Source organism: Thamnophis sirtalis, unplaced genomic scaffold (genome assembly GCF_051295495.1).
Source record: "Thamnophis sirtalis isolate CommonGarterSnake01/CBP01778 unplaced genomic scaffold, rThaSir2_p1.2 scaffold_9, whole genome shotgun sequence".
Lineage (NCBI taxonomy): Eukaryota > Metazoa > Chordata > Lepidosauria > Squamata > Natricidae > Thamnophis > Thamnophis sirtalis.
Window position 1 is genome coordinate 29,542,100 of NW_028261389.1, and position 13,492 is coordinate 29,555,591.

Here is a 13,492-nt window from a genome sequence, read left to right on the forward strand (position 1 = left end):
AACATCTGCAATAATTAAAAGCATCTTAAATCCAAACTATTTTAAAAATGAAACCTTTAAAAAAATCTGTTGCCTTCCAAATTCACATCTAGAAAGCCCTAGAGATCTCAGTCTAGTCAATCTATGACACCTAGACTAAGGCAGCTGAGACTGTTTCTCTCTGTGTGTGCATGCCTGTGTGTGTATCCATACATGCATACAATAACATACACAATACATGAACAACACATAGATCAGAGAAGGTTTATTTTTTTAAAAATATTCCTTCTAGTTATGTATAGACTTTAAAAGATTCCAAGACTATTTCTTCCAGCAGAATGCAAGAAAACATACAAAACTGGGTCTGTTAATAAGATAAAAAGTTATGGCATGTTTTTACTTTTAGTCATATACTGGTCACATATGCTTACAGTTTTACAACTCTGAAAATATATTAGGCATACAAGTCTTATAATTTCTGTTGTGAGCAATAAATACAAGTATTTACTTTGGCTTTAAATTTCTGTGCCCACAAGTCCTGCATCATATTGTCAATGAGGATCTAGATAGCAACAGCACTTAAGCTTATATACCGCTTCACAGTGCTTTTACAGCCCTTTCTAAGCAGTTTACAGAGTCAGCATATTGCCTCCAACAATCTGGATCCTCGTTTTACCCACCTTGGAAATTAACCTTGACCCTGGTGAGATTCGAACTGCCAAATTGCAGGCAGCTGTCAGAAGTAGCCTGCAGTACTTCATTCTAACCACTGCACCACTGTGGCTCTATGATTTCTTAGTTTCTAGTAGCAAATTGTTCCCACAAAGGACAGTCACTTGCAGTTTATGGCTTGAGTCATAGCATAAATTATCTGATATACCATTTGCAACGGGCATACAAAAATTCTAATTTCCGTAGCACCATCATGCTAGCTCTATTTAAGGCAAAGCTAAAATTGTTTCTAATTTCTTGTCATGTTTATCGAAGAGGTTTATTCTGAAATTTATAGAATCTGGCCAACACATCTGTCATCTAATACTAATTTAGAATGGATAAAAGCTTCTAGTTTTGACCAATTATCTACTTACTATCAGTAACAAGAATATGATATTTGGCCACATGTTTTAAAATGCCTGCTTGCCAGTTTGTAACATTATTCCTTCTTCAATCCCAGCTACAAGGATTCTTCTGTTCTACATTTTTGATATTATAATTAAACACATGTTCAAGCTAGAATAACCACGTTTTAAGTTTTGCTGAACACCAGGACTGTAGAGGTAGATGGATAAAGACGTGATATTAAATTAGCAGCCAACAGATCACTAAAACTAATGTGGGTGTAACGTATTGTAAGTGCTGATATATGTATGAGTGCAAACTCATATAATATTGAAGAGATTTATACAATTTGTTATTCATGGCAGAGGTATGCTATGGTTTGGATTCCATAACTTTTGTTTATAGTACCATTCTGACTATATGTATCTTTTTTTTAAAAAAAGCTTCTCCCTGGATCCTCACCCTGCCATCATACCATTCAAGAATTTATTCTTTCCATATCCTCCTCCTTGAGTAAATCAGATCCCATGTGTTGATATCACTGGGCCTTTGGGTCTTTTTGGTTTGTTTTTGGCTCTCTATGTTGCTAAAACTCTTTCCTCTAGCTGATCAGAACTGCAACCATCTGGAACCATAGTTATATTCTCCCCTTTGGGGTGTCCACCATTTTTGTCCATTGCAGAATGATTCCCGCTGTCACTTCCAACACTGTCAGTGCTGTGGGCCAGAGACTGATCATTGTCGAGGCTTTCCTTTGCTTCCTGTAGATCGGCTTCTGCTTCTTCCGTTTCACAGTTACTTCTAACTATCGATGGATTCTCTAGCTGAGGCGTAGTTTCTTTCTTCACGTCCAAGCAGCAGTACGAAGCAACAGCCAGGAAGAGAGCAGACAAGACCACTTCTGAGCCAGCCAGATAGAATATAATTTCATATTTCTTGAGTGCGTCTACCAGTAGCCCTGCGATTTTGAAACAAAGCATAGCATAGTTGCGTTGTAATCTGTTCCCACAGTTTCATACGGAGGTGCTTAGACATGCAGCTTGTAAGTTTGCAGGTTTTGTAAACGTAGAACTTCAATTAGGCCTCTATTTAGTATGAATTCCAAACATACATATAAACACATTTTCATACATCCCCCTTTTCATTCACAGAATTACTGAGGGCTGCACTAGAATCACTACGGAAGAGATAAACACAGTATTTCTGTAACATGGAGATTTATTTGTTTATTTGTATCCTGCCTTGATTATTTTTACATATAATTCAAGGCAATGAACATAGCCAACACACCTTCCTCCTCCTGTTTTCTCTACAACAACTCTGTGAGGTGGATTGGACTGAGAGAGAATGACTGGCCCAAAATAACCCAGCTAGTTTTCACAGCTAAGGCAGAACTTGAACTCGCAGCTTCCGCTTTCTACTCTGGTGCCTTAAATATTAGACCAAGCTGGCTCTCCCATTAGACCCTGTATTTCAAAATGCTGTTGACCTCAAGTATCCATGAACATTAACCTGATCAACTAATGGCAACTGGATGGGCATTCCACACACTTTCCCCGTCACTTATTTATTACAGTATAACCTTAGAGACAGAACATGATAAAGTAAATCAAAGAGCAGATAGATGTTGTGGCTGGAAGACCTTTGGCACAACTTTGCATTCTGTCTCTTTTGCCTTCCTGGCCCAGGAAGTTCAGTCACTTCCTGAGTGACTACTATAATGCATTTTACCTGGGGCTGCCCTCAGCAAGTATCAGCTGATACAAAGCAGAGCACTGCAGAACAGTTATGCGTATGCCTAGAGTGGCACATGCCATACCTTTGCTCTGCAAACTGCGTTGGTTGACAATTTGTTTTCAGGTCCAATTCAAAGTGTGGGCTTTGACCTCTGCCTTATTTGAGGGCCACCTCCACCCAGTGACATCTGTCCATCTCATTAGGTCTGGCAGAAGAAGCATGCTGCAGATGAGGTTTACAGAGTCAGCTTATTGCCTCCAACCATTTGGCTCCTCATTTTACCCACCTCAGGTGGATGGAAGGCTGAGCCAACCTTGAGCCTGGTGAGATTCGAACTCCCAAATTGCAGGCAACCGGCAGTCAGCAGAAGCAGCCTGCAGAACTGCACTCTAATCGCTGCACCACCGCAGCTTGTGAGAAACAGAATAAATAAATAGGACTAAGCCTGAATATGGCCTACCTCAAAGGAAGCTCCACACAAGAAAGGTAGTTAGACTTACCTGCGGAAGGTGGTCCAATGAGCACAGCAACGGCCTCAATGAGCAAGTTAAGCCCAATTGCACTGGAGAATTTCTGTGACCCAACAATAGTCATGAGCACTTCAAACTGCAGAGCTCCCACCATGCCATAGGAAATGCCAAAGAAGATGCAGAAGATGACAAGGGATGTGTAGGTGTTGGCCCTGGCACTACCGATATCTGTCAGGCCATTGAAGAGCATGGCAAAACTGAACAGGTAGGTTATGTGGGGTCGTATCCTCTTCATCCCAGCAAACAACCCACAGGATGGACGGGCAAAAATATCTACGAAGCCAATGATGGACAAAAGAAACGCCGCCTCTTTGTCAGGTATTCCTGTGTCTTTGGCATAGTTGACTAATAGAATTGTGGGCACAAAGAGGCCCAGAACCATGATGAACTTGGCGATGGTGTAAATGATAAAACCCCGGATTTTGAAGATCGAAAAATTTAACAAGCTTTTCGTTTTCTTGGCCTTTTTCTTCTTGAGTTTCTTGGGTTTCTTAACATTGTCCAGGGTGCCGTCCACCTCTTCTGTTCTTCCTCCCATTGGTAGCATCTCTTTAGTCTCATAAGTGTCCGTGACTTTCTCCCTTGTCTTCTTCGTGCCAACTGCCAAGGGTCTCATGAGTGCCCCACATGTGCAGCAGTTCAGGAGGAGCCCCCCCATGATGAGGAATCCCCCTCGCCAGCCAAACTTTTCCAGCAGGACTTGTCCCAGTGGAGAAAGCGCTGAGAGGAAGACTGGGCTCCCAGCTGCAGCTAGCCCATTGGCCAGTGGCCTGCGTTTGTCAAAATAGGATCCCAACATTATCAAAGAAGGCTGGAAATTCAAAGCCATCCCTAAACCTGGAAAAAAAATTACAAGAGGAACCATCAATGGAAAGACATCAGCTCTCAAGTCTCAACTGATGCAAAAGTTTCAGGGTCCCTATATTTGAAGGAGATATCCCCCCCCCCCCCAAATATGCTATTTAATTTAACTTCATTAAAGTTGCTCTTCAACACAAGTAATAAAAAACTACAGTTTTTTTTTAAACTTGACTTACGACCATAATTGAGCCCAAAATTTTTGTTGCTAAATGAGACATTTGTTAAGTACATTTTGCATCATTTCATGACCTTTTTGGCCACCATGGTTAGGTGAATCACTGCAGTTAAGTTACTAATATGGTTGTTAAGTGAATCTGGATTTCCCGTCGACTTCGCTTGTCAGACGGTTGTAAAAGGGGACCACGTGACCTTGGGACACAGCAACCATCATAAATATGCCAAGCATCTGAATTTTGAGCATGTGACCTTGGGGATGCTGCAACAGTTATAAGTGTGAAAACGGTCATAAGTCACTTTTTTTCAGTGCCATTGCAACTTTGATGGTCACTAAATGAATTGCTGTAAGTCAAGGACTACCCGTATAGCCCAGTGTATGTTGCTGAATTACAATTCTCAGAATCATTTCTCACTGGTTATATTGGGTCTTCTGAGAACTGTATATTAGAAATATCTTGGGAACCCTAAGTCCCTATAACTGTTTTCCACCCTTATTTAAAGCTATTTCTCCTTACAATCAATAGAGACATATATGAGCTTCTCTCAAACATCGGATCTGAAGGGTAAACATGAAAGCTACATTAGATGGCAGTGATGGCTAACCTTTTTCTAAAGGTGTGCCAAAATTGTGTGTATGTGCCCACCCACCTGCACGTGAGTTTTCACCCTCCCCAGCCTCCTGAAGCTTTTCTGAAGCCTGGGGAGGGGGAGCCTCCCTGGCCTTCTGTTTTCGCCTCCCCAGGATTCAGAAAAGCTTCCTGAGTCTGGGGAGGGTGAAAAACAGGCCTAACTGCCCAACCGGAAGTTCAGGAACGAACTTCCTGTTCGCCCATTGGGCTCCGGAGGCTTTCCTGAAGCCTGGGGAGGGCGAAAACTGCCTCCCCCGGCCCTCCAGAAGGCTGAAAATCAGCTGGCCAGCACGCGCATGCACGCCAGAGCTGAGGGTTGCCGTGCTGGCAAATATGGCTCCCCGTGCCATAGGTTTGCCATGACAGTTATATAGCATACATCATCCTGGCAATATTTCAATAATGTCATGTTACCTATCATTTTCTGAAGTAGACTTGCACAAGGGGGGTTCTTTTCCACTTTGGAAACGCTCACCTGTCAGCACTCCAGCAGACAAATACAGTTCAATGATGTTGGTGGTGAAGGAGGCCAGGATCATTCCAGAGGAAGCCAGGAGCCCCCCAACAAGCATCACAGGCCGACACCCAAACTGGTTCACCATAATGCTGCTCAAAGGTCCTGCAGGGCATCCCAGAAATCAGAAAAGGGGCAAGACCAGAATAATATGAAAGGAAGGCAAAACCGCAGCAATTTCCTAATCCCAAACAACAGATGATCTTAAGATGGCCTGGATTTGTTGAGTAGTGAAGGTACCGTTGCCTTTTCATGGTTTTTGTGGAGTTTGGAAAATTTAAGCTTTGCATATGTGGTGTCAGGAGCGAGGGGGAATGCCATAAATGTGGAACAGATAGATATTTTTGCTTTCATGATTAGCAATGATTGTGGGTAACAGTTTTCCCCAATCAGGTGCTGCTAGATTGATTCTAAGTCCCAGCCGCCTGGGCACTGCAGACTTTGCATTATTGAAGATCACTCAGTTCAGGAAGAGTGAAAAACTGCAAGCTTTGAAATGTTTAAAACTAAGACGTTTTGGAGAACTACAAAAGTGTCTAGGTTGTTATAGAGCTTCCTGGAATGTTAGATGATATCTTATCCATCTTATTGGGTATATTTAAAGCAGTGACGTGCAGTCAGGGGAGGCAGGGCCTCACCACTGTCATCATGAAAAGAAAAAAAAATTAAAAGGAAAAAGGCTGAGGTAGTTGCTGCCAGAGTCACAGTGGATGACTCTGCTTAGTGCTTAACTGTTTAAAAAAGCCTCTAAAAAAAGTGCCCTCCACAGGAGGAGGCGAGAGAACCACGTGCCTCATTTAGTCTATCTTTATGATCACTTGAGCAGAGTTAAGCAAGGGTTAAAAGGCGAAAAATTCCTTATGTAGATGAGGCACATGGTGCTCTCGCCTCCTCCTGTAGAGGGCACTTTTTTAGAGGCTTTTTTTAAACAGTTAAGCAGAGTCATCCATTGGAGACTCTGGCAAAAGCTAATCCAGCCTGACCAGCAGCTCTTGCCTTTTTCTTTTTACATTTTTTACATTTTCATCATGCAGACAAGAGGAGAGTTGAAATCCTCTGTGAAACAGCTGGAAAAGGTATGTGGGTCGGAGGAAGGGGGGGAGGAATTCAAAATTATTGTAATTTGTAAGTAATTGTAATTTGTATTATTATAAGTAATTTGTGTGTGTTTGTGTGTGTGTGTGTTTTACCTGCCTCTGTTGGCGCACAGGCTGGCACTTTATTTTTTATTTTTTAAAGCCATGCCGCTGTGCCCGCCATAGAGCAGGACGCGTCCCACTCTATGGCAGAAAGCTGCACTGGGACTTTAAAGCCATGCCACCGTGTCTGCCATAGAGCCCCGCTGAAGCCACGCTGAAGCCCGGTGCTGCCAGACATAGGGCGGCAGACAATATCAGTTTTGGTTGTTGTGGGCTGCGTTCCAACAGGAAAAATTGTTCGGTGCTGCATTGCATGTGGCAATGGGTACAGCCACCTAAACTCTTATGTCACACTCTTTTTTCCCCACTCTATTTTGCCGACATAATCTTCCCTTTCATTTTCTTTCTACTTATTCAAAAATCTGTCTAGGGAAGGGACAATATGGTTTTGCTGTAACTTGGACTGTAGCGTTCGTTAAAAAAAAATTAAATTAGGTAACGCTTGCAAGCAATGAAGACAAAGGCTCCAGTTTTAACTTTTGATGTGGAATAAGACTTTCTCTGCTCAATTTTTCAAAATTGCAAGGAAGCCCCGCAGGGTAATTATTAAGAACATAACGTGACCCATGATCTAAGGCATGGTTCGGGAAGCTATTTTTAGCTTGTGGGGTTCACTATTTGTGTGTCCGTGTGTAGAATGAATAGAGTTGAACTTTTCAACTTTAAAAAAATATGTCTTTGCATGTTGTAGGGGTTTTCTTTCTTAACATCTCCCACATCCCCCCTTGTCCCAAAACATATTGGGATTGAAGATTTTTAAAAAGCTCAATGGATACCATAGGTCTCTGCCAAGCTTAAGATAGTGGTAGCCATGGCCTGTGAATGAGCATAAAGGAAGACAGATGGAAAGGGCTGGCTTTTGCATAGCCATTCTCAACAAATAGCTAAATCATTCATGACATTAGTGTGGCTGTATACAGTTTTGCTCTAAAGATATGGGGATATTTTGTTGTCTGAATTCAAGGAGGCTAACCCTAACCCTAAGTCGATTTACATCCCAAATGGGATTTTTCCATGTATTTTACCAGGAAGTGTAGATAAGGCTGATTCAAAAAGTCAGTGCCCTCCTAAACATACCCAAGTACTCCGGATTTGTTGCCAAACTCCATTTTGCTGTCCGAATTCAAGGAGACCTAACCCTAAGTGGATTTATACCTCAATGGGATTTTTCCATGTGGAATTCTTACCTGTTCCATACAGCATGGCCAGCATGATGGATGAGATCCAAGCTGTGTCGCTGTATCCCACATGGAAATCATGCATCAGGTCCTTGAAATATATGCTCACTGCCTTGGGAAACCCATAAGAAAAGCCAGTGATGACGAAGCAGCCCAGTAATATGATCCAGCCCCAGCCACCATCAGGAGGCTTTGCTTTCTCAGGCAGCTGCCCTTCCTCCACATCATCTCTGCTCATGGCCCAAACGAGGAGAAGAAGCCTGGAAGCAAGTGGAGCACAGGTTGTAGCAAAGACAGAAGGACAAGAATGGTCACAGGGGCAGCCTGCAGAGGCGGCCAACGGGCCACCCGTTGCTTTGGGTATCCGCCTCCTTTTTTTGTCCATGTGTATCATTTTCTTGCACCTTAAATTTAGAACAGTGTTTTCCAACCTGGTGCTCACCAGAGAGGTTGGGTATATTAGCAATATTAACTGATAATATAGTAAAATCAGAGGACAGACAAAACATTTTCATTTTTAAATTTTGCTTTTTTAAACCAGATTTTGGGAATAAAATGAATCAGTCTTTACAAATGTCTTCCTTGGGCAGTAAAATTCATACTCATCTTTGGTCGTCTCAGAGGTCCAGACCAGGGGGGGAAATCAACTTACCTTCGCTACCAGTTCGCAAATGTGAGCGCACATGCCACTTCCGCACATGCGCAGGGCCTTCCGCACATGCGCAGAGTTTAAAAAATGGGGCATGATGACATCTGTGTGAGTGGGCGGAGCCTGCTACTGAGCACACCTGCAAAGGTAAGTAGAACCAGGGGGGCAAATCCGCTGTGCCACGCAATTTAGATTAGCTAGAAAGCAAGAAATCCGACTATTTTAGCTAATATAAATTGTGCATCACAGCTGATCGTTGGAAATACCATTTCATCCGAACCGGTAGCATATTTACTACCAGTTCAGGTGAACCGGTCCGAACCGGTCGCATTTTATCCCTTGTCCAAACTAAAAATTCAATCCTAGCTAATGTTAATAATCATGGATGGCAAGGACTACTGAGCTAATGATAGCCCCCCAAACAGTGTTCTAGACATATCTTTCCATGCTATAGCATGTGATAATTGAAGTGACCTTACCTGTAAAATGTCAAGTAAATGGAAGAGAGCAACCTCCAAGCTTTCTCTGCCACTATCACCAATGTAACAGCATGCCCAGTTAATGGGTTTGAAGGCCAAGGTATTTACCTTAATCCTTTTATTATTCATGCTCTGGTTATCAATATGAAGCTCCAAAAGACTCCAGCTGAGGGGCTTTATATGTGCACCATTGCCTCAAAACAAACCTCTTGGAGATTTCAGAACCTTTGTTTCAGATTACCTGTCTCTACCTAGGCATGAAGACTAACAAGTGGTTCAGTGGACTGTATGACTCACAGAATGTTGACTTTGTGTCAAGCTTCAAGCACTAAGTACAGAGGCTTAAAAGTGATTTTAGGTGAGGGTGATTTCTCCATCTGATCGATCCCCTTGGTCAACTGAACTTCACTGCTTGTTTTCTGCTAATCACTTGGCTTACAAGAAAACCCCTACAAGAGTCACAGATTACTCACAGATACGCACAAGTATAACCCAATGTGGTCAATGTATTCCATATCTTAGAAATAAGGAAACCACTGGGAAAATTAACCCTCTGCATCTAATTATGTTATCATCACAAACCTTGCTGGCCACTATCAAGATTATTGTACAGGTAGTCCTTGACTTAACAACCATTTAATTAGTGATCGTTCAAAGTTACAATGGCACTGGAAAAAAATGATTTATCTTTTTTACACTCATGACTGTTGCAACATCCCTGTGGTCACATGATCAAAATTTGGATGCTTGGCAACTGGCATGTATTTATGATGGTTGCAGCATCCCTGAGTCATGTTGTTGGAAGAAACGTCCACCTGGTTCAGTTCCAAGCCAAGAGAAAGACACTGGAAACATGGAGGATGATTGGAAAGATAGCAATAGCAGTAGACTTATATACCGCTTCATAGGGCTTTCAGCCCTCTCTAAGCGGTTTACAGCGAGTCAGCATATTGCCCCCAACAATCTGGGTCCACATTTTACCCACCTCGGAAGGATGGAAGGCTGAGTCAACCCTGAGCCGGTGGGATTTGAACCGCTGAACTGGTGATCTAGCAGTAGCTTGCAGTGCTGCATTTAACCACTGCTCCACCTTGGTTTAGATGACACCAAGATGGTTTATTGGTGGAGCAAAACCAGATGGGTTTGAGGTCCTGGGCAGCTGACCACATGGAGTTGAGAGTGGGGGATTATTTATACCTTCTCTTGGGCTTTGCACTTGAACTTCCTGTTCCTGTGCAAGAACATGTATTCTATTGACTGTTGTAGAGGTCATAGCTGGGTATCTGAGCTCCCAGATTTGGTTGAGGTTTGGACTCTGATGCAATGTCCCTAGAAAATTGTGCAATGTAGTGAGCTCTGCTGCTAGTGGGTTAATCCTATTATGTCCTGGACAGACATGTCTTAATCCCATCATTCTGAAGCAGAGAGGGGTTCCTACCAATTCAGACTGGTTCGGCCGAGTAAGTAGTAACTCGGTTGGCCATGCCCCCAAACTGGTTCTATTGGTGGCGCCCTAGGCACCGCCATCTTGTTTTTTACTTCTCCGCATGCACAGAAGCAACTTTTTTACTACTGTGCATGCATCACGCAAGCAAGCGCCCGCCCAAAGCACGTCCCTGAGTGAACCGGCAATTATAGAAGCCGGAACCCACCCCTGTCCTGGAGATGAAGGGTTTTTTGTAGGTAGGATGGCCCAGTCTTTCCTAATGGGCAAAAAAATATCATCTGGGGGCTATTAAGAAAGGTGGGGGCTGCTTTTCAAGAGGATGTTTCTCCATTTCTCATGCAGGAAAATGCTATATTCTGCCTTTTTAATATTTCTCAAAATATTTCATTCTTCTAGGAGAGGGGAGGCGTCTTCCTTCAATCTCATTTCCTTGTGTGACTTTCTGACAAGCAAAGTCAATGGGGAAGCCAGAGTCACTTAATAACCATGTTACTAACTTAACAACTGTAGGGATTCACTTAACAACCATGCCAAAAAAAGGTCGCAAAATGCGGGGAAACTCACTTAACTGTCTTGCTTAGCAACATAAATTTTTGACTCAATTGTGGTCAGAAGTCGAGGATTACCCATAGAACAAGAAGCCCTCAGTTACCTAATAGTTCTGCTGTTGGCTGTTGTTTTGCCTGCTTGCTTATTTTTTCCTTTCTTTTTTTTTCTTATTTTTTTCTTTTTCCTGAACTGTTTAAATAAAGACCCACAGACTGAAAAAGCACACATAAAAATCAAATTAGTAATGCTAGCCAGAGTAAAGATAGAAACTTCACAGTGATAGCCTCTCTCGCATGGAAATCGGTTTTGGGTAGCATTCATTGCTCCACTAATAGCTATTTTAAACAGCCTTTGGGGGTTTTCTTTTTTTTTTTTCACATTTGCCGTTCAGATCTTCAAACCTGATTCCCAGTTTGAAGTATTAAGTTCAGAGGTGGGTTCCTACCAGTTCGCACCTATTCGGTAGAACCGGTTCGTCAAATCTACCGAACTGGTTAGAAGAGGTTCCACCAGTGGACCCGGAAAGCAGGCCACACCTACAGAAGAGGTTCCAAAATTTTTTGAAACCCACCACTGGTCCTTGGATATGATTATTCTACACTATCATGCTCATATTTATAAAACTCAGTGCCTCTGTGAAAGGTAAGGATGACTACTGCATTTGTGGTGCAATCAGAACATTGCATGTGTTGAAGTTGTTTTAACGCAAACCAAAGATGCCTTTTAAAAAACAAGTTTACATCAAATTCTTATGCATGCCAGTGCTGTGTGTGAGGTAATTTAAGGAGGTTCCTTCAAGTGTCGTCGGCATCTTCATATCCGGTCACATGGCCGGCAAGCCACTCCCGTCTGGTCACATGGGTGGCAAGCCACTCCCACAAAGGAGGCCACACCCACAGAGTAGGCTCGAACAATTTTTGAAACCCACCACTGATTAAGTTGCTCCAATATTTATGGAGCTGACCAGGGGTGGTATTCGTTTATCTTCCCTACCAGTTTGCAGGTGTGAGCGCATGCACACTTCACTTGCACGTGCCCTATCCGTGCATGCGCTCAGCCTTCCGCACATGCGCTTTGGCTAAAAAAAGGTGGCTAAACAGGATAGCATAGAGCCAAGGTGGATGGGCGGGCAGGCCCACCCGCGATTTCCGCTACCAGTTCAGGCCAACAGAATACAACCTCTGAAGCTTACCCTGAAGGCAAAACTCTATCATAGCATAGGCTTTTTTAAACATGGCAGTATATGCATCAGCCATTCGCCTCTGGGATTTTGTTTTGTTTTTGTTTGTTTGCCTTCCTTTGTGGATGCTTGCAATGGATTTCCAATCATCTTGATATTTTATTTATCAAATTCATATAGCCACTGATCTCACAGGCTAGACTCTGGGTGAATATACATTAAACAAAGATTGAAAAACAAATCTAAAACAATAAAAAAAAACAATTAAATATAAATACCGGTAGTCCTCTGAGCTCTGAGAAGTCCTGTTTGACTCTGTGCTACATTTGGCCTTGCAAAACTAATTGGCAATTAGGCCTCTGGCAGCGTTTCAAGGGAGATAAAGTTTCCACATTATCCTGAAAGGCTGTGTCAGCTGGAGCAGACATCTGTCGGAATCTTCACAGGATGTCTGTGAATGACCATAATTCACAGCTGTCTAAATGAAAGAGGGGTTTGGGGACTAAGTTTGTGATTTATGCTTTCTCAGGAAGCCTAGTCAGAACACTAACTTAGTTATACAGTTGTTAAGTGAATCTGGCCTCCCCATTGTCAGAAATTGCCAAAAGCTGATCACATGACCCCCAGGACATTGCAGTGATACAAACCCATTGCAAAGCATCTGAATTTTGATCACATGACCATGGAAATGCTGCAATGGTCGTAAGTATGAAAAATGATCATGTCACTTTTCAGTGCCATTGTAACTTTGAATGGTCACTAAATGAACTGTTGTAAGTCAAGGACTAACTGTATAAATAAGACCATGGGAGATTGCTCCATATACTGACATAATGCAGGAATGTAACTGGATTGTTAGCCATGCATTTTCAAAAAACAGATCTCATTATATACAATATCAACTCACTTATCCATCTATTTCTCAATAATCTTTTTCAATATTTACTACCTGGGAATAGGTAAGTCCCACTACTGAGTTATATTCCTTCCCTATATCATCTTTCTAAATGAATACACACAAGCATACACATCTACTTTTTTTTCTATGGTTGTAAGTCATATATTTTCAATAACTTCAACAATCAGCACACAGAGGGTTTTTTTCATTGCTACACCTGTTACTGTATAAAACAAACTAGAAGGCAAATCACCAGAAAAAAATGGTTATCCCTGAATAAAACTATAGCTGAAGAATTTTCTTAGCTTAGTGACATTAATTAATTCAGAACAACAAGATTGATTGATGGGAACATAGCTATAGTTTAGGGTGTGCATGAAGTTTGCATGCCTTCTCTTTGCTGCTGCCTTGTACGTGTATGTAGATA

The 13,492-nt window shown here is 42.3% G+C and overlaps 1 protein-coding gene across 1 annotated transcript; it reads right to left on the minus strand.

The window, feature by feature from the left end:
• Positions 1 to 223: 223 nt before the first annotated feature.
• SLC16A8 (solute carrier family 16 member 8) lies at positions 224 to 8,101 on the minus strand. The gene is made up of 4 exons (XM_087722501.1): positions 7,873 to 8,101; positions 5,448 to 5,591; positions 3,276 to 4,142; positions 224 to 1,996 (listed from the first exon to the last, which is right to left on the minus strand). Exons 1-4 carry the CDS (start codon positions 8,099 to 8,101, stop codon positions 1,617 to 1,619), a joined length of 1,620 nt encoding a protein of 539 aa, XP_087578627.1. The 3' UTR covers positions 224 to 1,616.
• Between the last annotated feature and the right edge of the window lie 5,391 nt (positions 8,102 to 13,492).